Source organism: Anarrhichthys ocellatus, unplaced genomic scaffold, assembly GCF_004355925.1.
Source record: "Anarrhichthys ocellatus isolate YVR2014 unplaced genomic scaffold, GSC_Weel_1.0 scaffold16, whole genome shotgun sequence".
Lineage (NCBI taxonomy): Eukaryota > Metazoa > Chordata > Actinopteri > Perciformes > Anarhichadidae > Anarrhichthys > Anarrhichthys ocellatus.
The window spans coordinates 972,738-996,906 of record NW_022280046.1 but is presented as its reverse complement, the minus strand read 5'-3'; the positions used below and the strand labels follow the sequence as shown (position 1 = coordinate 996,906).

Genomic DNA, 24,169 nt, shown 5'->3' with positions numbered 1-24,169 from the left:
AATATCTCAAAGCCACACTACATACTGATCATAAGCAGGGTTTGAGTGTGTAGTGTGATGGATGCTATTCTCCCATAATGCAATGCTCACAACTAGCTGTACTAACTGCTGAAACAATATACAATGATGATTAATATGAAGTACTTTCTAGTGTGGATTTGTGACACAGCTGCAGTTGTTTGCCAGTAGAGTTAATCTGGTTCCAGGCTGATCAGTTGAGCAGACAGTGCTTTGGGTAAATGGTGGAGCCTCTCTGCAGTCTGTCGCTGACCTTACGCCCAGACGGGGAGTGTAGGGTTTACAGATTATCCCATTAAACTGGACTACGCTGGCTGCTTGGCACTAAAACAAAGCCATTCAACCTTTACTCTTACCAAGATAAGGTCAAAACCAAGAAAGCTCTGCAAGGAACAGCTGAACAGAGACAGATATTTGATTTGTTATATATATTCATTTATTTGATCTGATTAGACGCTCCTTCAGTAATTATCATGTGGTAGCTAATCACAAATGTTTTACTGCCTGCAGAAAGAAAAAACAAAAACAGTATGTGACAACTCTTTTAGACTACTGCAGGTGACCACAAATGACAGAGCATTAACTGTTACAATACAGTCGCAAGCTGAACATTAGCAAACATTGCATTATGTGTAATTGGGTTATTGTGAGCTCTTAAGTCTGTTTTGTGTGACCATACAAGAGGTAAATATAAAAAAAAACATTTAATTTCCTCCCACACTTTCAAAATAATTGTATTGCAAAACTTACTCTGTCAGTTATTTTAAATCAAATAGCTTGAAATACTCCAGTACAGAGTAGAATTATACACTTTTTTACACAGTGGGGCTATAATAATATTCAATACTCATACATGTTGGACCTGATTCACTCCGATGTACCACCATCACATAAATACAAATTAATTTTTAAATATCTGTGCCAGATTGTTCAGCTGTAAACAGTGTACTTTATTAGGCCATATTTTACTCCACAGAATTGGGAAGCTCTTTGTACATTCATAACACCCCCTGCAACATGAATTACAAAAGCAACGAGGATGATTTGGATGGATGAGTTGCAGAGATTCAGTAGGACCCATATTAATAACAAAAATGATGCAGGATAAATGGGGCCGAGCTTGATGCGAACGGGGATTTCCAGTATTCAGGCAACTGTTTTATGAATGTACAAGACCCACAATATTAAAGAAAACACCAACACACATAACTCACACAGTACAAACTCCTGTGATGTCTGTAGCGGACACCAGGATAACAAAACAAAAAAATTCTGAGCTGAATGTGACGAATTCGTATATATTTAACTCATGTGAAATGCAAATGAGTTGTGATGTGGCAGAATAGCTCCAAGTTTCTCTAAAGAGGGATATTGATTTATTAAAATGCATCTCTGTAGGGTTGCCTTGTTTGTAGAACTAAACTGAAGTGCTTTTGAGGATTTATGTGGTTGTTATAAGACACTATGCCCCGAATGTTAAAGGACTGGTTTATCTTCAGAAGGCTGTTTTTGTCAATGCTGGCAGCCTTGAACAACATGAAACCTCCACCTGTGCTGACAGCAAAACACCATCCCCAAAACACAAAGAAGTTTTCATTTAAAATTCTGTGGACAAATTTTCGCAATAATGACATCATTATTATTTTTAATCCACCCCATCCTGTCACATAAAGATCATTTATGCTGTTGAATCCATGAAATGAAGAAGCGTGGTAGACAGTATTCCCCACAGAAGGCCGCGATTCTTCATCGGTCTGTGGCCGTAGTTTAAATACAGTGATAATGTCCATCAGAAGCCAGTCAGTTACCATTCTATGTCCAATACTGCACAACATCTCGCCGTGATCTCACCGCAGACCCCGTTTAATGTGGCAAGACGCCGAAAGATAGGACGAGAGAAACAGTGTTTTGGCAAAAAGCATCTCTACAATTAGGAATTTTGGCTCGATCATACCAACAGACACATCGTTACCAAAAAAAATAAAAAATGCTACGCCGCATTGCCTGGCTCAGCAAAAATAGTGCCATTGCCAGCAATCTGGATGAAAAATTCTATGGCAACAGGCTCATTCCCAGGCAGTCCATTGTTCTTGTGACATCTCATCTACAACCAATGTAACCATGTCTACGGATGGACATACTGTATATGTGTCCTAAATGTAGGTTGCAACTTCCATTTGCAGCTCATGCGATCTACCCTTAAAGTTGGGGCTGGAGGGTTCGATTGAGGTTCGTACGCATGTGAAAACACACCAATCTAACCCCCGGTCTATAAAATGTCTGTCTCTCAGGCGTAGATCTGTCCCGGGCCGCCCGCGTGCGGCTTTTCTCCACTGAGGTGCTCCTGGCTCGGCTGGCGGTTGGCGTCGCTGGATTTAATGGTGCCTACGTAGTCGTAGATCCCCACTTCCAAGTTCTTGGCCCTCACGGCGGCAGTATGGAGCTTCTCCAGAAAGTCAGGCATACCTGGCAGGTGCAAAGACAGAGTAGAATACCCAAACATGAAATGTATGTGGAGGAAAGTAAAAAATACACAGAAATCTGAATGCAACAGCAAACAAAATAGCAAAACATTTGCAGTGTGAGGATTTGCTGCTTAATGTCATTGTAAATTAAATAGGGACAAAATAGTGAAATATGATTCTGAAAATCATTACATGTAGCTCTAAGACATTTTCAAACAGCTCACCACTTGACACCATCCAGTTCACACAGTAACGAGGAAAGACAGTCTGAGGATCGTCACTGTAAGTCAGCAGGTAATCGAATCCATTCTGTTAAGAACAAAACACAAACTCAGTGGCTACAAAACAGGATCCTGGATGCAAGTTTAAGTAATTTGTGTAGCAACACATTCACCACAAACCTCATCAAAGGACTTGTGAGGGCGGATGACCATCTTTGACTGGTATGAATGGACTCTCACAAAGTCTTGAGTCTCCGGGACTCTTGGATGCTGCACGCCTCTATAGACAGAAGTTATTTGTTAAGCAATGTATCAAACTATACTATATTTGACCCCAGAGACACATTATTTTTGAAGTTCTACCTGGATACCAGGACCATCAGGTTGTTGTCTACGTCAACATCATAGCGGCGCACATACACGTAGTCCCTCGAGTACAGGGGATACTGTTAGGAGAGATTAAACCGGATTAAAGAACAGCTGAGGAGTTGATTTTAACCACATGATAAACCAATGTCAATCAGTTTGCTTGTACAACAAAAATAAAGAAACAAAGAAGGAAAAGGTTATCTGTAAACACACATTATGTAGAACAAATAGCCTCCCCCATTAACTACGGGGGTATCGCTTGTTTGTTACTATTTGCTATTAGCCGAACTAGAACGCTGCAGTTGTTTTAAGCATAGCGGTGGTGGATGAAAGACCGGACAGACCAGATTTCTACAGGTGTACATGTTTATGCCGGCTGATTATCCACTTTATCACCTGGTTAACTTTTGTCTCCACCGCAGCTTCTCTGCTCTGCTGTTGGCTGACTTCTCTGTGTATGTGTGCGTTTGTTTGTGTAGTTGGGAGGAGCTAAGCCCTGACACAAAGCAAGGGAGAGGTGTGCAAAAACGTCTGCGCTTATAAATACTCCAGTGTTTAATCATTTTGCCCCGGTGCCAGTTTGATACCGGGTTTCGGTGTCCACCCATGCCCTTAACACACAGTCAGCAGAAACTCACGGGGAAGTGTGTCGCCCAGTGCACAACTTCAGAGCCTGTGCAGACATCTCTGTCCACCACTTCCAGCTTGATCACCAGCGCATCCCACTTCTTTCTGTACTCTGTATCCAACTGGGGGAAAGGGGAAGGCATAAGTCACGGGTAAGGTGCTTAATATAGCACAGAGTGTCACAGTGGCTTTTGTCCTGCACACAAGCACGTTGGTTGTGCAAGTGCAGCTTGTTAATGTGAATGACAAACAATGTATACCAGAAATACAATCCATGCACAAATTAACATGCAACAGGTCCCACACAAAATGACTACCATTGCCAGTTGGATCCGCTTGCATGATTGCCATTTCAGTAATACAAAGATTTCCCATAGGATATTAGAAAAGTCTGTACCTGTACGTTGAAGAACTGCCGTGGGGTGACATCGTTGTAGGAGCCCAACACTGCAAGTAACACACAGAGAACAGGTCACATCAATACAACCAGCACCAAAGCACCAGATAAAACTCAGGAGCACAGAAGTAACTCGTGAGATTGCGAGTGGGCTGACCTCTGTATTCATACAGGTGACAGTCGGGTATCGGTCGCTTCCACACTTTGAAGCCTTTCTTCTCCACCACGACTTCCCAGCCGGGTTCAAGCAGTCCTGCCTTCGTCCCCGAAGTTGTGTTGAGACATTTTATAGACTCCATCGCCTGTAGCTCAAGTCCACACCTTCAAATGGATGCAAACAACAGGACAGCGTATTTAGCACACTGCACAGCTGACATTACATATTATTAAAGGTGTTAAGTGGCTAAAACTGCATCAATGCTACAAGTTTCTTTAACTCTGCTAGAGGGATGGACAATATAAAGGATATTCCCATATGTGGGGTTCTGATACAATGGCTGTGTTGTTTATTTTTTGCATCCAGTGTGCGTTAAAAGAAAGATATCAAACCTTTGAATTTCCTCATCTTGAATCTTCTCACTGTCCCACAGGAAGATTCCAGCCAGGGCCGCGACAAGTTTCCCAGTCGGGGCGTGCTTGCTCTGAAATCTCCGCCATATGTTGCAGACCAGGGTCATCCTGGTCCGCTCGGAGTACAGGTTGGAGTACAGCTCGCCGATCTGGCAAGCACGCCGCAGCCTCTGTCCGGTCACAAAGCTGCAGTGGTCCGCAAATATGGAGAGCAAACCCTTCCTCTTTTGGCCAGATCTTGCTGCGGCCTCGGTGGCACCGACACCTGCCCTCTGGAGCCAGGACAGCAGCAGGCCCATGCCCCTGCCCAGCCACGGGACCCTCTCGATAGTCTCTCTGCCCTCCTCGACGGTCCGCTTCAACGACCTGCTGCTCCGAAGCCTCATTGTATTCGCACCGATCTCGCAGATCGGACGACGGGACGCAGAGTGAAACATGACGGCTGTGACCGTGTGACACAAGGTTCCCAAAGACAAAATAAATGTCAAGTGGAGTAGCTTTACGTTGGCTAACGAACTTCGCAGCGAAAGCTAATGATCTGTGGACATGCACCATGCATTACCGTATGCACAGTTGATAATACGGACGTTTGGCTAGACAGTCATACTTATATTCTGGTTGTAAGGTCAATTATGGAGCCGTCTAGTGCATGCGAGCACGCGACATGTAACCTTACAGTTAGCATTAGCTAACGTTATCGTTATCGTTATCTGCCTATTACTAACGACACGAACACACCACGCCCGATACGGCAGCACGTACTTCTTAACCTAAACTCTTATAACAGTGCTGTTAACTATATCGTCTACTGTAACTCCAACACAATAGTCTACCTGTGAATATTTCCAGGAGATAGCCTCACGTTTTTTTAAACTAGCAGCGCATTTGACCTCCTCTTTCTAGTCACCCACACACACACCCACTCGGAAGTCCCGCCTTACAAACTAGGAAGCGGGCGTTCATTGGACGTCTGTCGCTCTAGGCCCATTCTGATTGGTCCCAGTGGGAGACAGTCTTAAATGTAGCTGCTCGGGTGCCAGCAAGTACGCAATGTACTGCTTCTACCTAAAGCTCCCCTACTTTCCAGTTTCTTCGATGAGCTGGGATCAAATGTTGCGTCCCAGCTCCTCGGGTTAACCATAACGTTCAGGAGGAGAGGGTTATTTTCAGGATCATAGTCCAGGATCAGTGTCAGAAAGATCAGACAGAAAGCTGAGCCCACACTGGAGAGAAGTATAGTGTAGCCATAGAGCTTAACCCTTCAGCGGTGCTGTTCATACTCAAAGTCACAAGTGATTTCACCACATGTGTTTGAGCTGGAAAGATTATTTATTGCACGCAGCAGTCATACTTTTGTGTTAAAACGAACTTATTTTATTGTCTGGAATTATAACAATTTGTGATATTGACTAAAAACACCACTTTCTAGTTAGTTCTTGCAGTGACCTTGCTAAAAAGCACTTTATAAACATACCCAGATTACTGTTCTGATAACACTTTGTGACAAACATTTTTTATGACATGCATTTGTTATTGCTGTAAAAGGAGCATTGATTAATTGTTACTTAAGTCTAACACTTCTTCAATGCGACCATTTGTTGAAAATGTGTTGTTATCCCTTAGTTGTAGGTTTTTTGGGGGGGGGATGGGGGTTTTAAACTGTAATAAGAGAGCAATTTTGACATTTGAATCGTACAATGCTCATACAAAAAGATACAAGCAGAGAGAGAAATCTTAGTTATGAAACTGTTATTGCAGTATGACGCCAGATGGCACTGTTTAACCATGCAGAGAACTGGAAGTGTTGACATAGACCTGCCTAGAATCCTGCACATAGATCCTGCATGTCTGATAGGAGCATACAAGCTAAGTAAAAGCTGCACAAATGAAACTTAAAAATATAGCTAGTGTATCAGAGAAGGGGCCTCAATAATTCCGATCAGCAGAGGTGTAGTATACACTGCACTCAACGACTCTATGGTGTCATAGGCTCTCCAGGAATCAATGGAAGCAACAGTCAAGTGTGTATTTATCCAACCATGTCATTCAATCAATTATCTTATGCAGTCTAACACATCAGGAATTGTAAACAAACAGGCCAGAGGTAACGAAATAAACTTCATATTAACACAATCTATAGCATTATTTTTGATCCGAAGATTACATTGACAAAGTGGGTGTATAGGACAGATACTTCAGGCCCTGTGTTGGCTTGATTTATCTTATTTTATTATGAACCACGTGTGTCTTGCTCATGAAACAAGCTGTGAAGGATTTCAGTATCATTAGACCGTTGCCAGACTCAGGCTGTCTGAGGGGCAGTGATGGAAAAAAACAAGGCACCAGCTGCATGCGGTGGGGCACCAGCCCTCAGAAGGTTTTCTAGCATATTGGGCAGCCTATGACACTGCATCATGTTTTCATTTCATTTTTAGGGGCCACCCAGAGGGCATTTCATCATATTTTCTATACTGGTAGGGCACCCTAGAAGGCACTTCATCGTGTTTTCTATAGGGCACCCTAAAGGGCCCTTCATCGTGTTTTCTATACTGGTAGAGCACCAGAGGGCCCTTCGTCATGTTTTCTATATTGGTAGGGCACATTAGAAGGCACTTCATCATGTTTTCTATACTGGTATAGAGCACCCTAGAGGGCCCTTCATTATGTTTTCTATACTGGTAGGGCACCCTAGGCCCTTCATCATGTTTTCTATACAGGGCAAGAGGGCCCTTCATTAAGTTTAATTTACCATAGAGGCACCCAACAGAGCACTTCTTGAGTACACCAGTGCATAAGACCATGAGACAAGATGTTTTTAAAGAACCTTGTGCAAACACAGCATGTGCCTTTGTCTCATTTTTCTTATCCGTTACACAAAACAAGTCCACGATTTTTTGACTGCTCTAATGCGTAATTTTGCCTATATATTGCATTAAGGAAAATTACTATATTCCATCAAGTGTCCTTTCTTTGAGTTTGGCATTTGACCACTGTTAAAAAATAAGCAGACTCTCTGCAATTTCAAGTATGTTTGAATTAGGTTATGATTATTGGAGTAGAAGCTACAAACATCAGTAAACATGAATTCCGAGTTATTTTATGAAATTGACAATCTCACTATCTTATCTGTCATTATCTCGATGTCACGTTTCTGTTTCCTGGCAAGGGAGTAAACAATTAGGCGCATTACTGAGTAACAATGTTTTTCTGGGAAGTTGAAGAAGACGCAAAATATATACTTGAAGTTGAAGTTATATCAACTTCAAGTTTTGAGATTATATTTTATAGCGAGAGTAAGACTACCCGATCGAGTGGTTATGAAAAATGCCAAATTGCCATCTATTCCTTTGTGAAACGCTGCCTTCAGGTGCCAAGACAAGGATTGTAAGTGATCGCAGCCCATTGCTCAATGGATTGGGAACGGGGAAATTTTCCACGATCCTCAAAAGCATGTGACGTCAAGTAGGGAGAGACACCGGAGGAAGTGAGGTCGTAATACAATAATAATTATATGTGCTGTTATAACAGCATCAGCCGATGTAAATAAATAACATACTGTGTTGTGTTTTGTGAATTCTAACCTCGTTGCTGTCATGCAAATACACGCTTTGGCCTAAACTATTGGTGAGTCAAATTGATATATGCTTATCTAGCAGTTCCTCCATTTAGCATATCACGTCTCTCTTGAACACAATAAAAGAACAGTCACCAAAGAAAACGACTATTGTTAGAGAGTGAATGTTTTTATCATTTTCGGTCGGATGCACTTGAATGAATGACACGTCTTCTGTAAAGCAGTCAACATCACCACCACCGGGTGTTTTTCCGCACTGTTTTGACGGGCCATTGTTTCTTTTGGCTGGGAAAGCAGTTGTTCAGGGTTAATTGTGTTTTTTGTCTATTATGTGCATTCAAGGTTTTGTCTGAAAGTTGGTCGCATTACAAGGTATTATAGTTAGAATTACTGCATTCAAAATGTTAATTAAGGAAAAGTATAGTGTTACCAGTTATATAAAGTAGACCTAAAGTGCATAATGCAGAAAATAGTGTCAGTGTGATTTTATTTTATTATTATATTCTTGGATTATTATTAGTTATGCATTTATGTTTAAAAAGGTTGAGGTAAAGCTAATGATGTTGGGTGGATTAATCCATAGCAATGAATTTTATTTGATAAACTCACTAGGTTTTGAGTCCTAATACTACATAAATACACATCATTTATTATCCTAGTGGCATGGATTCAAACCAGATTATTTTAATAGTGGTGGCAGCAAACTATAAGGTGAAGGAATATATAATAATATAAAGTTGTAAAAGAAGACTCGTGAAGTGGGATCTTCTGACGTACATCCACTGAGCGCGTGATGAGTAAAAGAATAAAAAGAAGTCTCGCCTACAGCTCGCCGGTGGGGGGGGGGCGGGGCTTGTGAAGGGTGTATCCAATAAAAAAAGAACCCCCCTGTTCCGTTTACCGGTATAAGCGAGTTCTACACACGCACTGCGAAGCTCTAAATCAAACGGAAACGTTTCTGGATTTTGGAGTTATTTCACATCGAGTCGGGTAATCGTTAATAGACTTTGACATAGTAACGCTGTCTTCTGAACGCAAGGCATAATTTTTGAAAGGGAGTTGTTTCCGTATCAGTTTAATTGATTTGTTCGTTATCCCGCGCGCGCTATTGTAACGACACGGTCTGTGCGAGCGCTATTTAGCTTTACCGGATAGAAATCTTCACAGGACCGACAACTGGAACGTGTGGTAAGTTTTAGAATTTAGACTTTCTATCAGAATAAATGGCTCTTGGTGTTTTGTGTGCTGGACCCCGTAACGCGTAGATGATAAACGTAAAGCTAATGCTAAAGCTAGCCGGAAAAATAAATCTTTGTTCTGTGTATTCGCCACTAATTATCTGAGTGTTTGCCAGGTAACGTAGCTAACGTAAGTGTACGCGAGAGTTGAGACCTAGCTAACATCATTGTAGCTGCTAAGTTAAACATCTTGTCTGACCTAGGAGAGATGATGGCTGTTACCGTTAACATTAACGCCACAACTATGTAACGTTTGTCTCGAACCAAGGTGAACGGGGGACAACGCCGCAATAAAGAGTATTTTACGTTAATTTCTGACGTTTACGGTACTTTCCATCTGTCCATCGTACACTCTATTAAAAAGGGCACGCCACACAACGGTGCCTGCCCGCCCAGTCAGTCGGTTCTATACACAGTCTATGGTCGGGGCTTGTGTTTCCTCACACTGAGTCACTTCCGGTTGCACCCCCTTTTAACAAAAAACACGTCAAATATTAGAGAAACTGTGGTTAAAAGCGCAATAGCCATTTAAACGGACATAGCCAAATAATTAAATGAAAGACTAACGTTAGTCTGGTTTCTGTTTGATCCCGTGAGGCGGTGCGAACAGATGGCGCGCGTGCTCAGGGCTGTGTTCTATGAATGGATGACGACACGTGCACTCGTAGAAACGATGAACGATTGTAAAGTCTACTATGGATAAGACGCACCTTATCTCGTAACGGTAGTCATGATCAGCAATAAATCATATATGTATAAACAAGTCTGGGTACAATTAGACGACGTTCGTGTAATATAAACCCCGGTTTCTTCCTGCGACATTTACAAAAAATGGCTTCCCGTTTGGTTTTCAGGAAAGACATTTACTAGAGACCCTTGTTCCATTGCAAGTGTTTACTAACGTTTCTGGTTTTCCACGTTGTTTCCCTGTTGTTGCGTTGTTTATCTTATTCGGTTTATAAAGATGCTGGTTTGACACCCTCCCTGATTAGCGTTGTTGTCGGTGTCTTTTCTGCACGTGACTCTTCACATGAAGGTTGAATGAGAAGAAGCTGTTATTAAAGCAGGTCTTTTCTGTCTCTCTTTCTCTTTTCAGCATGTACCCCTGCTCATCTGCAGTTCCAGTTGCACAATGGCAGTCTATTCAATCAGTTTGATGTCTCAGCACCAAAGAAACAGCAAAAAATCTAGTTTAATTACAGGATAGCAATAAGCCCACACTTTACCTCTAGTTTTCTGGTCAGTACCAGTTAAACGTATTAATTTGCACAAAGAACCCTGTTAAATACAGGCAGTTCTAAAGAAGTTAATTATTTATTTGACCATTTACCTCTTAATTTTACAAGGTGCTGTTTAGAAACGGCAGCTATTTTGACAGGCATTCATTAACTTTTAAGATCGTGAAGCAATTTCTCTATAGCCTATAATCATGGTATCAACTACTGCTACTGCAATAATACTGGTCACCACGGTGGGGCTGGCCAGTACCCACACTGCTCTGACAGAGTATACGTGGTTGCTGGTTGTCGGCTTCATCATCGCCTTCGTCCTAGCCTTCTCCGTGGGTGCCAATGATGTCGCCAACTCGTTTGGCACAGCCGTCGGCTCCGGAGTCGTCACCTTGCGACAGGCGTGCATTCTGGCCACAGTCTTCGAGACCGTGGGCTCTGTGCTCCTTGGGGCCAAAGTGAGTGAAACCATCCGGAAGGGCATCATCGATGTGAACATGTACAACGGCTCCGAGCATGTGTTGATGGCTGGATCTATCAGCGCCATGTTCGGTGAGTACCTGCAACACATCGTTACACCTACGGCCGTTGAACCCTGTGAATAGAAATTGTCAGACCCAAGATGAAATGCCTAATGTGATCACTTAATTTATTCTCATTAGGTTCTGCTGTGTGGCAGCTGGCCGCCTCCTTCCTTAAGCTCCCCATCTCTGGAACACACTGCATTGTTGGTGCTACTATAGGCTTCTCGCTGGTTGCCAGAGGTCAGCAGGGAGTCAAGTGGTTTGAACTCCTCCGTATCGGTAAGTCACGCACTCTTAATCAGCTGACCTAGAAATGTCCTCAGTGTTTTGCTCATATAGATCATAGACTATATTAATGTAATGACAGGGTGTGATTGGTAATGCAGTCTTATGATAATTCATCAGCCAGTTTTGTCTGTGTTGAGGAGCTTCAATGCTGGGGTCAACAGTCAGATGTTAGAATTTTATGAATTTCTGTTGCCGATTCAGAGCTCAATTCACAACACCTAAAATATGAACTGTGTTTCAAAACTTAAACTTTAATTATGAGTATTTTGTATATAAATCAATAGTGATTCCAGTAGTCTCCAATGGACTATCTACTATCCATGAGCTCAATGCACATCAGAGAACATGGGGCAATTTTACTCGATGCGTTACAGGAAAATACAGTGGCGGAACTAAATTCACACGCTGTTGCATTATATTGTAGATTTCAGGTCTATGTTGCATTGTGGAAAGGCCCAACCTGATGTAAACCAGACTTCCCATTTTTTGAAAAACAGAATCTGAAATAATACCATTTTAATGTTTTTCAGTCATGGAAAGGGCTTGAAATGTTTATACTGAGGGCACAACAAGAACTCTTGCTGATTGGCTGACAGAAGTATAAAACAACCCACCGTGCTGGTCCATGGGACAGGTAGCTGTGGTGTCAAAATAGCAAAAGAACGTCTCCTTTATCAGGGAAAGCATTATGGTTTGCTCAATAGTTGAAACTGGCATGACCTGACACACAAAAGCTGAGATGATATCTCCTCGAATTGTCAAGGGAGTGTATAAGGGTGTGTGTTTTTTGTTGTTTTTGTGAAAGGATTGTCAGATATTACCTTTCTTTTATATTGCTCATATTTTTTATAATTTGCAGTTGCTTCCTGGTTCCTGAGTCCTCTTTTGTCGGGAATAATGTCTGCCGTTGTTTTCTACTTTGTGCGTATGTTCATCTTACGCAAGGTAAGCTGTCTTTTATCAGATTGTGATGGTATGCGTTTTTGTAAGTGAGACTCGAACCTTCCGGGGTGATACGTTTTAGGTCTGTTTCAACACTGCCCTAGTACGCTGCCAAAATGAAATGTTTGTTACATGGTGAGAATGAAGCTACTGTCCTCTGAATCTGTTCCTTATCCACATCAAACAGCTGTAATCAAATGACTGTAACCTGACTGTAGAATCTCTGTTCATACCTCGTGCCTTGTTTTGTCCTGCAGAAAGACCCGGTACCGAATGGATTGAGGGCGCTGCCTGTGTTCTACGCTGTGACCATGGGAATCAACCTGTTCTCCATCATGTACACTGGCGCTCCGAGTGAGTATCATTGTTTCAGTCGCTTTGCTTTGCATGCCTGCCCACAGCCTAAAAGAAACTGCTCCCTCAGACAGCCGGATGCCCACACGTACTCCAGACTGAACCAGACTGTTTACCCTTTTTTTTTACAGAAGCTGTGTTTATTTTAACATGTTTTTTGGCGCTCTCGTGCTTGTGGTTCTATGTGGGTCATAGCTGGAATGAGGTTTTAGAGCGGTGCCCATCAGGGAGATGGAAATAAAATTTCACTTAACTTGACGTCACTGTCTGCCCTTCAGGAGGAAAAGAGAAGTAAAGACATTGTTGGAAACTGTCATAGTTGTCCACAGATTTAGTCTAGTAATGCTCTAAATATTTGTTGGCTTTTCATCTTCCAGAATCTCTTCATTAAATGAGCAACTTTTGCTCCTTTTTGTTTTCTTCTCTCTGCAGGGCCTAAAAGTTCAAGATGTTAGCTGGCCTGGGCCGTTAAATGGCACTACAGGCCAGAGTTTGACCAGATATTGTGGGCTGGTGTGTGCGCGCACATCAGCAGCAGCGCACTCACAGAGAGGAGAGCACTCGCAGTTCCAGCATAGCCCTTAACCCGGCCTAGTCAGGCTCATTCTGTACAGCTGTGTGAAGTCCTTCACACTGTACACGAGGACCTGTACTTGGGTACCTCACATAAAAAACAAAGGTGCGAGATTGCATTTCAGACACCTTAACAAACCCAGTCGTCCTCTTAAACTGGTCACCACTCACATCTCGATGTCAAAGCCCCAGGAGACCACAATGGAGCCACTTTATTATCCAACGCCAGACGTCCCATGTTTATTTCAGGCCACGTTATGGATGGTGTGCTACACTGGCACACAACACACGCACGCAATTTGGGCCAAAGAATCTGAGGGTCAGCTGTCGATCCTTTACAGATGAAGCTTAGCGTGACTTGGGTTCTTCACACCGTGTATATCTCATGTGCTGTCACTCCACTGCAATTGAAAAATGATAAATCTACCATACAAACATACTTAGGATATGATTCTTATTCCCTTAAGATGTTGTCACATGAATATGAAGACATGGTGCTTTCTGAGTCGGTATGAAATCACTTTAGAATCCTTTTAGAGAAACTAGTAACTGTTTATGGTTTTTACTACATCAGCTGATGTTTATCCCTGAATCCTGTCCATGTTGTTGGCCTTCAGACAAAAGCCTGCTTCATATGCTGGGTCTAAACAGTTTGTATTGCATACCAGTGTATGTCCCTCCACATCAGCCTCAATTGATGAGCTTCAATGCGTTTAGCTGGATACAAATTTTCTGCCTGGGTTACCCTCTGAAAAACAAACACCTAGTAGTGTCGGTTGCTCTGGGGACACAAAGCAAACAGCAACCTAAAACTGATGCACACATTTTAGTATACGTGACTTATTTAAACCCGAGCCACGGTGCTTCAGGGGCTGCTACTATCATGGATAGATACTTATTGTCAAGAGTGCACGTTGGGCTAACAGATCCTTTCAGTGCTGAGACTTAATGCAGCTGTCAGGTGATCATAATGCTCTTGCTAAGTGCTACACCTAGTTCTAGACAAAAGTGAGGAGAAATGCCCGACGGTTCCTTGCCAAGTGAGTCATAAACTGCCACTTTAAGCCATTGCAATTTAGGTTGGTGGTGAGATGCACATACGGTAGTGGAAAAAACAACAACAAACTATGTTATTGTGTAATGTAGGCACTGGGATACAGAGGTTTAAGGGAGGGGTTTGGAACGCAGCTGTGGTTGAAGTCCATTTCCTGTGCAGTCCCATTCATCCCACTGCATGGCTGTGGTATAAGCTCACCCCTTTGTGTGGGAGTGTTTATCAGACCTAGGCTGGCTTTTTAAAGCCTTTCTTTTATATTTTGTAAGAAGTTTCCTACAAAAGAGTATTCATGTGACTTGCATCAGGCCCCCTTTGTCAGTTGCAGGGTTGTTGGTTTTTTGTTTTTTTTTGTCCCGTATTTCGTTGAATTCCTGGTGGTGCCACAGCCCGGTACTGTGGAGCTGGATCCCACCTGTTACTGGGTGTCCCACCACATGTGTGAGCCGATGCACCCCGGAGAAAGACGGGAGCCACAGCTGTTACAGAGCCTCCTCACTTGTCCTGCCGGGAGTTAGCTTCCATTGCGTAACTAAATAAACATCAGTTCGGTGCTCTGCAGTCTCATGCTGCAGCGTGACTCAGTTGAAAGAGTGCGCTGTAAACTCGCATCAACACGCCGACTCTTATCACTTAGCATCGGCTCTTCTGTTTATCTTAAATGCAGTCCTTGACCTAGTGGTGGTGGTGGTTTTTTAAATTTTTATTATGCATAGCCAAGGTCACCTCATCCAAAGTGGTGTTGTTGGAATTTTCCGCAGCTCTAGTTTTTGTTTTTCCTCCTCACCACACTGCTAACTTGCATCCTTGTTGGTATGACAAAGACAACTGCTTCCCTGGGGGAATGTGAATAGTTTCTTTCTGCTGGCATGTGCTGCATTAACTGTAGCTCTGCTGCACCTGCTTTGCTGCAGTCTTGGCAAGAGCGTGTCCTTATTGCTACAGTGAAGGACCCCCCCCTCTTTCTTTTCTCCTTTTATTTAACGTCGCCTTTTAAGGAACTCATTGCAGTGTGCCCGCAGGGCATTTTAGGGTCATGGTCACATCTTTTTGCTCTTTCACTCATTTCGGTGTTGTGGAACTGTTCACATCTAGGGGTGCACAGGCTTTCCATGTTTAACTAGGATGTGGCAATGCAGTCGTACTCTTACCAATAGAGCCCAGATGTTATTGAAGTCTTTGCTTCTGTAGTTGACTTTCATCCATTGGTGCCATCTATGTTTTAATATATAAGAACACAAGTTCCTCCAAACCTGACCTCATGTTGACTTACGCAAATTTTATATTTACATAGTTTTTAAGTTTGCTATTTCAGTCAACTTTTTCTAGTGTCCACCAAGAAAGGTAGCACCGGCTGCCTTGTTTGTTAAACCTGCCTTTTCTCTATTCTTGTGTGTGTGTGTGTGTGTGTGGTTCTGTCCGGGGCACCTGGCGTTCCTTCAGTGCTCGGATTTGACAACATCCCTTGGTGGGGCACCCTGCTCATCTCATTGGGCTTCTCTGTGCTGACCGCCCTGGTGGTCTGGTTTATTGTCTGCCCTCACCTCAAGAAGAAGATTGAACGTAAGTCACATTCATGTTTTTCATTTTTATTTTTTGGTCACCTGATGATTCAGTTTTCAAATACCTGTCACCAGTTTCTGCTGACCGCTGAATTTATGGTTTTCCTCACCGCCTTTGGACGCGGGGATTTCGCGGGGAACTATTCACACTGAGGTCTCATTTAATCCAGCAAATGGAGCTCAGGGATATTTTGTCATAATAGAGTCGCTCTAATGAAAATCATCTGAAATTATTGTCACCAGTTTTTGTTTCTATAATCCTGGATTAAAGTAAAACCCCATCTGCATTAACGTGCCAATAGTGTAGTTTCTAGTGAGCCAGGGCAACACCATTCATTCTAACCTTCATGAATGTTTAGTGGTTCCCTCAATTGTTAACAATACAATGCTTTGTATTCAGTTGTCCCTACAACAGGTCACATCTTGCCTTCTTTGTTACGGCGTTAACAATCACAGAATAGCTGTTTGTTCTCATTAATACCATTTACAAAGAGTATACATTCAAAAAAGTTAGTTTTCTTTACTTGTAGTAATGTTGATAAAACTGTCACATGGGCCGATCTTAAAATATTTGTGATATTGACCGTACCTGTCAAGTAACAGAGAAACAGCAGCTTTTTCTGGCCAAGCACCATTAGTCTGCATCGGCCTTCATCCTGTAGAATAGCAGCCAAATTGGGTCGTAGTGTTCCACTAATTGGTCTTTAGCTCATTGACTGAAATAAGCCTAGCTTGACTTAAAGCGTTGACGTGGCATTTGCGCTACATGTGTGGGTAGAGTGCTGAGGGTGACTGAATGCTTCATGTCTGGCCATGACCAGTTTAGTTTGGATGATGTAATGTGGCCAACTGCTCAGGATACTCCTAGGATTACCGCATAGAAAATATTGGCACTAAGTATCTGATTCACTTTAAATCCACAAACAAAAGTTACGTGAGCCTCAGGCTGTGCCTTTCATAAGTTAAGCTGCTGGCGGTAGTGTAAATATGTTCCATGTAAGGTCATAATCCATTTATCGATCTTGTGAACACAGTAATGTTTCATTTATAGGACAGCGGTGTTTATGGTTATGTCATTCTCGTGACTCCCTATAGCTCTGGTTGAGAGGGAACACGTGCTGTGCTGGTATTTCTCTGCTTGTACACTGCATGTTTGGACACGACCCAATCGATATCTTCACTCCCAACTCCTCCCCTACTAGGAGATATCAAGTCTGCCAGCCCATCGGAGAGCCCCCTGATGGAGAAGAGGGAGCTGAGAGAGGCCCACTGTCCAATCCTGAAACAGGCCGCCAAGGAGACGTCGACGCCTCCCGCCCCAGCTGTCAATCAAAGCCCCTCTGAGCAGTCCCAGGCTGCCCCGGAGGAGCGCCGGGTGGCATTTGACATTGGAGATTGTGACGATGTTGACAATAATAAGGAACGTAGGGTGGCGTTTGACATCGGAGATTCTGATGACTCGGACTACAGCAATGCAAATGGTGGTAAGTGTGCCAGCAATATTTACATGTAATTAAAATAATGCAGCCTAATGGTATGAGATGCATGAAGTTGATACAACATAAGACTTAAAGGTTTGTTTGTTTGTTTTTACCAATTTCTGCAGCTCCTAAACAGGTCCAATCAGACAGTCAGGTCAACAACCAGCAAAATTCAGCCAATCAGGTCCAGTTCAACAATGAGGTCCAGTTCAACAACAGGCCGGCACAGATTCCCAGTAACGGTTACAGCCAGTACCACACAGTCCACAAGGACTCGGGCCTCTACAAGGACCTGCTGCACAAGCTCCACCTGGCCAAGGTTGGCGACTGCATGGGCGAGGGGGGGGACCGACCAATCCGGCGCAACAACAGCTACACCTCCTACACCATGGCCATCATCGGCATGCACGGAGACTTCAAGCATAAAGAAGGGGAGTACCGTGCCTACGAGGAAAGCGACAAGGGCACGGGGGCAGCGGGTCAGGAAAGGAAGCGCGTGCGTATGGACAGTTACACCAGCTACTGCAACGCTGTGGCAGAGCACACGACTCCCGAGGCTCTGGGAGAGGGTGACGTGACACTAGAAATGGCGAAGGAGGACGCAGGAAGCAGCCAAAGCTCTCTGGATGATGACGACAGGCGTGACGCAGACAAGCCAGAAGTGTCCACTCTCTTCCAGTTCCTCCAAATTCTCACCGCCTGCTTTGGATCCTTTGCCCATGGAGGAAATGACGTGAGGTATGCAGAGTCCTTCATGAAGCCGGCATCATGTTTGGTCATCAGGCTGATGGATGGCATTTTTACTCGTCAAAGATTCTGACTTGTGAGTTGAGCCTTGATATCTGTTAAAATGTAATCCTTTCCTCTGCAGTAATGCCATTGGCCCGTTGGTAGCTCTGTGGCTGGTTTACACGACCAGCAGTGTGACTTCGAACGAACCCACGCCCATTTGGCTGCTGCTGTACGGCGGTGTGGGCATCTGCGCTGGACTCTGGGTTTGGGGTCGCAGAGTGATCCAGACTATGGGCAAGGACCTTACTCCCATCACCCCCTCAAGGTACAGACTCCACAGACCACCTTATTTATACAAACCACATCCTCTTCAGACATGACCAGACTTTGAATTTTAGCAAACCACACAACCACGGGAGAGAGACATGACTGTTGTTTTTATTTCCCCTGCAGTGGTTTCAGCATCGAACTGGCCTCAGCCGTGACTGTCGTGGTAGCCTCTAACATTGGCCTGCCTGTCTCCACCACCCACTGCAAGGTAAGCGGGTCAAACCCTGTGGTCTGGGAGCTAGACTGAGACACGGGGGAAGAGGCTAGTTAGTGTGAAGTAGGCTATGGTAAACAGGATCCCAGTCTGGGACACCATCCAAATGTGGAGCAACTTTCTCCTCAGTAATGTTTTAGGTATGCAAATTGGTGATTAGAAGTCATGTGTTAGAGTAAGAGGATGGGATTGATCGGCCATCTTTGTTTCTAGGTGGGCTCTGTGGTTGCAGTCGGATGGTTGCGCTCAAAGAAGGCAGTAGACTGGCGTCTCTTCAGGAACATCTTCCTGGCGTGGTTTGTGACTGTGCCCATCTCTGGTCTGATCAGTGCCGCCATCATGGCTATCTTCATCTACGGCATCCTTTGAGCCTTGGGCTGCACCCCCAACCAGGGGAGGAGAAAGAAACCGCTTCAGTGCGCACCAAAAGAAAAGGAAAAGAGTTGGAAGGCCAGAATATATCGCTTACCTCGAGCCAACAACTTTGGAAGAAAAAGGAGAAAAAAATAGAAATATTTGAACAGGACTTGTGATTATGGGCCTGTGGTTCTTGGCTGCATTGTTTTCAACCTAGAATTTGCTGTTTGTTCCATTCTGGCCACATGATATCTAGCAGGAAGCTTGCATTTCCTTGTTCCGACTTGCTTTTTCATATCGCAACATTCTGTAACGAGTTATTCTGAAAGCGTCAACTCATTTATATTTTTGTATTTTCTTTCAGTTTCCTATTTTACTTTGCAATTATGTAAATACAACCATGTTCTGTTTTTAACTTTGTTTTACAAGTTAGAAAGAAGTGAACAACTCAAGATGCAGTGTAAGCCTTTTGCCGATGTAACTTAAGTCATAACACATGCTGAAAGTAACGTAGATGCAAAAGCAGTATTTTTAGGTTTGAATGTGCGTGTTTTCCCCCCCCTCATTTCTAAGTAATTATTAATGAAATAATGTTTTCAATCTGGCTTGTATCTCCTAAACTGTGGTACATTAGCTATTCCCCTTCTCTTGTTATATAAGTAAAGTCACTTTAACCGGACTGTTGATTCAGATAGGTGGCTGACGGTGTTTTCTAACATACTTAAACATTCGATCACATTCCTGCAGTGTTTATGGCATAATTGTCAGTACCAGCTGTATGACCACCTGCAGAGTATGTGAAATACTGTAGCAAGAGCATAGAAGTCGGCCCACTCTGGCAGGAAATGATAACACCTGCAATCCAGTCCATCAGAATGTCCTGAGTCTCCACATTCTCGCTCTTCGCCTGGTATTATTAGTTACTTGAATTTTGAGAAATGTACCACCAGAATGTTGACGAACAGAAACACATGCTCTCAAACGAGTCTCCTGTTTAAACTTGATTGCATCATCTTTGATGGTTAAATGCTTAATGCCTTCTCCAGCGTTGTTTCCAGGTCACCGTGTATTGGCTACTTCCCAGTATGTTCTTTTTCTGTGAGATTTGCACCTGCCTACACATTTGGTTGTTGTAGCTATCCTCTCTCTTTCTCATCCTGAAGGCGATTTAAGGTTGTAAAAGAGAGCAAGAACCCAAAACTGGAAGTTCCGAGTGGTTTGGTGTTAAGCTGATCTAGTCTCTTGTTTGACTAAGGGTGGCCATACGTTGCCTGTGTGGTCATTTTGGCTGCAGTACTAAATGCATATCGGATCTATAGCTGCTGTAGTTGCCTTAATTGTTTTAATTTTCCCTTTAGGTACCAAAGAAAAGTGTTTTGGTTTTTTTGGTTTTTTTTTTAAATGCACATCAATATACTCTAGTCCACACTTGTGGATGGAAAAAATAAAAAATGGGAAAATAATGGTGTTGAACTTGTTAGTAATTTATAATGGTACAAAAAGTTTCTTTATATAATAAAGTATTGCAACTTTTAACACAGGTTATTGTAATATACTGCTGTGTTATTGAAGTAAATATCCCAAAAAGCAGTTCTGAAACTCTGTTCAGAAGTATTTTGGCACAACATGAAACAAAGGAGGACATGTTCAGATAGGTGGAATAGTTCCCGTCTTTATTGGCAGTAAGCTCAGGCACCGGGAGAGGAGTGAGCGTTGGGATCCACGCGCTGCTGTGCCGTCTCACTCCAGTGCATCTGTGACGCAAGAACAGACGAGAGGATTCCTTTACGCTAGATTTACATCGCCAACACACCACAATGCAGTAGGTTTCCAGGGCTCTGAATAAAATGTATGAATCGGATATGACTCACTCACTCCTGCATACTGATGAATGACGGCAGCACCAGTGTGTGATGTTACTGCTGTTAAAGCACAAAGAGGCCTATTCTATCCCCGGAGGATGAGGATTTACTGCTAAAAAAACCTGTACATGTAGGTCTGCCTTCTCAGGCGTTTGGCTTTTCTCATCAAGGAGAGTATAAAACACAACCTTCTATCACCGCCTCAGTAACCTTGAGGCAGAAGCATTTTATCAATTTGAAAACGAGCCTTCTGGCATCTTTCAGGGCAGGGATGGTGCATCCTTGGTCCAAAAATAACCAGAAGCAGACGATACAGTATAAATAAAGCACAATAACTACCTGGGGACAGACTCCTCAGTGTCCTGGATTCTTGTCCTAGATTTACTCGCATACAAGGAGGACTGTGCTCAAATAAACAACCCCAGCATCTTATTTTTGAGGTCAAGCAGCCAGCCGATCTTCTTGGTGACTTGAATATCTCTCTAGAACATTTGTTTCTTAAACAAATCGTTTTAACAAGCTGCCAAGTTGTAAATTTGTAATTGCTCTTGAGGCATTTTACAGATTTTGATTCTGAACCCAACCGGTTTTCAACACTATTTCAAACGAGCCGAGAATGGCTCTGTTGCTCACAGTCTGTTCATTGCATAACCTACAATTTGACTTTCCCTGTGTTACTCAAAACAGTTCACCACATCTTGCCTCAGCAGGTACTACGAGTAACTGTCGTCTCTGGATAATATTGGTGAACAAATAACATATAGCACTCAGCCTTAAGGTAAATTATTAGTGTGTCGAATTTGAAAATCTCCACCTTGTTCCCACTTGGTTGTATCATGACTGACTCCATCTGCAGAGGAAATGGAGAGTTACAACCACGGAGTTATGGCGAGGGATTCATCGGTGCAGTGAGTCAGCGGCTTTACTTGATCTTACCCAAACTGCTCACAGTCTGCAGGGCCTCGTGGTGCTCTAGGGAGACATTCAAATGTATCGTATGTACAGTAAAAAGCTTTAAAAATGGCCTTAGGCCAAACTGCTGTGTACTTTCTGTTGTTTATCTCGAAATGTTCTTTCAAAAGACGTTCAACAACTAAACATTCAAAAAGTTGTGGTGTAGTAGAGTCGATTTTCATCACTTACCCCGCCTCTGTCTCCCTTATAAAAATAATAAAGACACACATTGTCATTGATAGAATGACAGAAGCTGAAATTACATCTTCAATGTGCTGAAATAAACTGCATACACAAAAAACCTTAATGTCACAAACTCACCATCTGCTTCCTCAGAGGACTCAGACTGGGATTCTGTGGGGGAGAGAGAGAGTCACATGGTTGTGATATTTTACATGTAAGTGTACCTTTTCCAGTCTGTCCTTTAACACCATCTACAGGCTGATACCTGGAACAGTAAAACCTCTCACCTTCATGAGCTGCTGCGTCAGAGTTACCGCCTCCCTCTGCTGAAGGAGGATTTCACAGTTATGTAATGTTCAATCTCAAAAAGATCAAATGTTGTCTTTTTTTTTTAAAGCCAGCAGGATGTGTTTTACACACCTGTGTCGTCGTCCTCTGCTTCAACATGCTCCTCTACTGTTGGAAACATTTCAACAGGTGGCATTAACACACGATCAATATGTGTTCAGGTGTTATTCATATACGTATAACTTACCGGATCCTTCTTGAACAGCTTCTGTATGTAACATATTTTGAAAGATTGCATTATAAAGTGCAGCTGAATTCATTGTGAATGTGGTTAAAGCTCATAATTCCTCTTACCAAGGTAGCGGGTTTCCTCATTCTGTTTCTCTGTAACTTCACAGTGGGGGGTAAACAAAAACAGATTATTGAGGTCACGTCGTTTTGGGTTATGGTCATTGCTTTGGACTTTGGTCAAACCTACCATTCATCTGAGCGGTCTCGTTCTTTTGAGCGGCCTCAAACTCCATCTGATCTGAGGAGACGGAGTGATACAGTGATGCAAAACAAGAGCCAAATATATTAAAAATGAAGAAATGTAGTGTTACAGATTTAACATGAATTAAATTGAAAAAATAAAGTGTCTGGTGGGTGGCTTTAACAAATAGTCTACTTGTGTCATTACAAAGCAGATGAAAAAGACTTCTGCTCTTGCTGCCAGGTGAACAAACACATAAAGCATCAGTTTCACACTCGGCTGGTTCTCAATTGGACCAATGCACCGTACCTATTTTCTGCAGTTCAGTTAGCCCATCTGCATGAAAAAACACATTTAGATACATTTTAAGACATGCCAGTCTCATCGCCTTACATAATTATTAATAACCAATTATTAATATATAATCCCTCACCGTGCTGAGCAACTACTTCCTCTTTCTCTGCAGATTCCAGAGATGCTGAGAGAGCTTTGAATAGTCACAAGTACATCAGTCAGGCTTCAAATAAACACATAACTGAACGGCTAAGTTGCACACGTTATTATAACAAACAATAATAAAAACAATTAAAAGACAAAAATGTTGTCTCTCAGTCTCCATCAACCTGTTTAAAAATTGTAGTCATATTCTAAATCTTAAAAATGAAATGATAACTATTTCTTCTTCTTACCAGAGTGAAGCGCTGCGACAGCGAGGAAAACACACAGTGGCACTAGAAATCTCATCTTGGCTGGTGTTCTGGGTACTGGAAGATTTTGGGTTGTTGTCAGTTTACAGCCTCTTATATCTTCAGTCGCATCACATGTTTTGCATGGACAGGCGGCTCTGGTACCATTGTCCCTCCCTACCTGAGAGGACAGCTGGGTGGCACATCACCACACAGACGTATCCTTATTCAGGCTGTCAATGCCACCCATTGTTGGCTTTTCAGTCACACGGGCCTTTATTTGGGGGGGGGGGGGGGGGGGGGGGTGTTAGTTGTGTCTGTTTGATACAAATGGGAGTCCTTGCATCTGAGCTGAAAACAATGTTCATTTCCTGTTGGGACTGGTAATGGTGATTTCACCACACAACCTTGGCTTGTGAATGACGGGTCACAAGCAAGGATGCAAACTGACGCAGCTATTAAATGTTTTCACCTCAGACCTCGATCTGTCATGAAAAGTGCAGAACGAGTGTGTTGAGAAGTGATTCAAGCGTAATTTAAACCGGCTTTTAATAAATACCCGATATGGCTTTGTAGTAAAATGTCAAGTAAGAGTACAAAGCAGA

At 42.9% G+C, this 24,169-nt stretch overlaps 2 protein-coding genes across 2 annotated transcripts; one reads left to right on the top strand and one right to left on the bottom strand.

Moving 5' to 3' along the window:
- Positions 1-431: 431 nt before the first annotated feature.
- Positions 432-5,593, bottom strand: stard7 (StAR related lipid transfer domain containing 7). The gene is made up of 8 exons (XM_031855418.1): positions 4,647-5,593; positions 4,255-4,418; positions 4,098-4,147; positions 3,712-3,822; positions 3,068-3,150; positions 2,885-2,984; positions 2,708-2,792; positions 432-2,484 (listed from the first exon to the last, which is right to left on the bottom strand). The coding sequence occupies exons 1-8, from the start codon at positions 5,102-5,104 to the stop codon at positions 2,306-2,308; spliced, it is 1,230 nt and encodes a 409-aa protein (XP_031711278.1). The 5' UTR covers positions 5,105-5,593; the 3' UTR covers positions 432-2,305.
- Positions 5,594-9,130: 3,537 nt separating this feature from the next.
- On the top strand, positions 9,131-20,582 carry slc20a1b (solute carrier family 20 member 1b). The gene is made up of 11 exons (XM_031855691.1): positions 9,131-9,429; positions 10,576-11,260; positions 11,371-11,511; positions 12,380-12,465; positions 12,720-12,816; positions 15,887-16,006; positions 17,208-17,489; positions 17,612-18,224; positions 18,358-18,543; positions 18,672-18,756; positions 18,976-20,582. Exons 2-11 carry the CDS (start codon positions 10,909-10,911, stop codon positions 19,129-19,131), a joined length of 2,118 nt encoding a protein of 705 aa, XP_031711551.1. The 5' UTR covers positions 9,131-9,429; positions 10,576-10,908; the 3' UTR covers positions 19,132-20,582.
- The last annotated feature ends 3,587 nt before the right edge of the window (positions 20,583-24,169 follow it).

Coding starts and splice junctions, on each gene's coding strand:
- stard7 (XM_031855418.1), bottom strand. CDS start 5,104: ATGTTTCACTCTGCGTCCCGTCGTCCGATCTGCGAGATCGGTGCGAAT. Junction 3,823..4,097: donor GGCAGTTCTTCAACGTACAG/GTACAGACTTTT, acceptor CCTTTCCCCCAG/TTGGATACAGAGTACAGAAA. Junction 2,793..2,884: donor CTCACAAGTCCTTTGATGAG/GTTTGTGGTGAA, acceptor TGTTCTTAACAG/AATGGATTCGATTACCTGCT.
- slc20a1b (XM_031855691.1), top strand. CDS start 10,909: ATGGTATCAACTACTGCTACTGCAATAATACTGGTCACCACGGTGGGG. Junction 11,261..11,370: donor ATCTATCAGCGCCATGTTCG/GTGAGTACCTGC, acceptor TATTCTCATTAG/GTTCTGCTGTGTGGCAGCTG. Junction 18,225..18,357: donor CATGGAGGAAATGACGTGAG/GTATGCAGAGTC, acceptor TTTCCTCTGCAG/TAATGCCATTGGCCCGTTGG.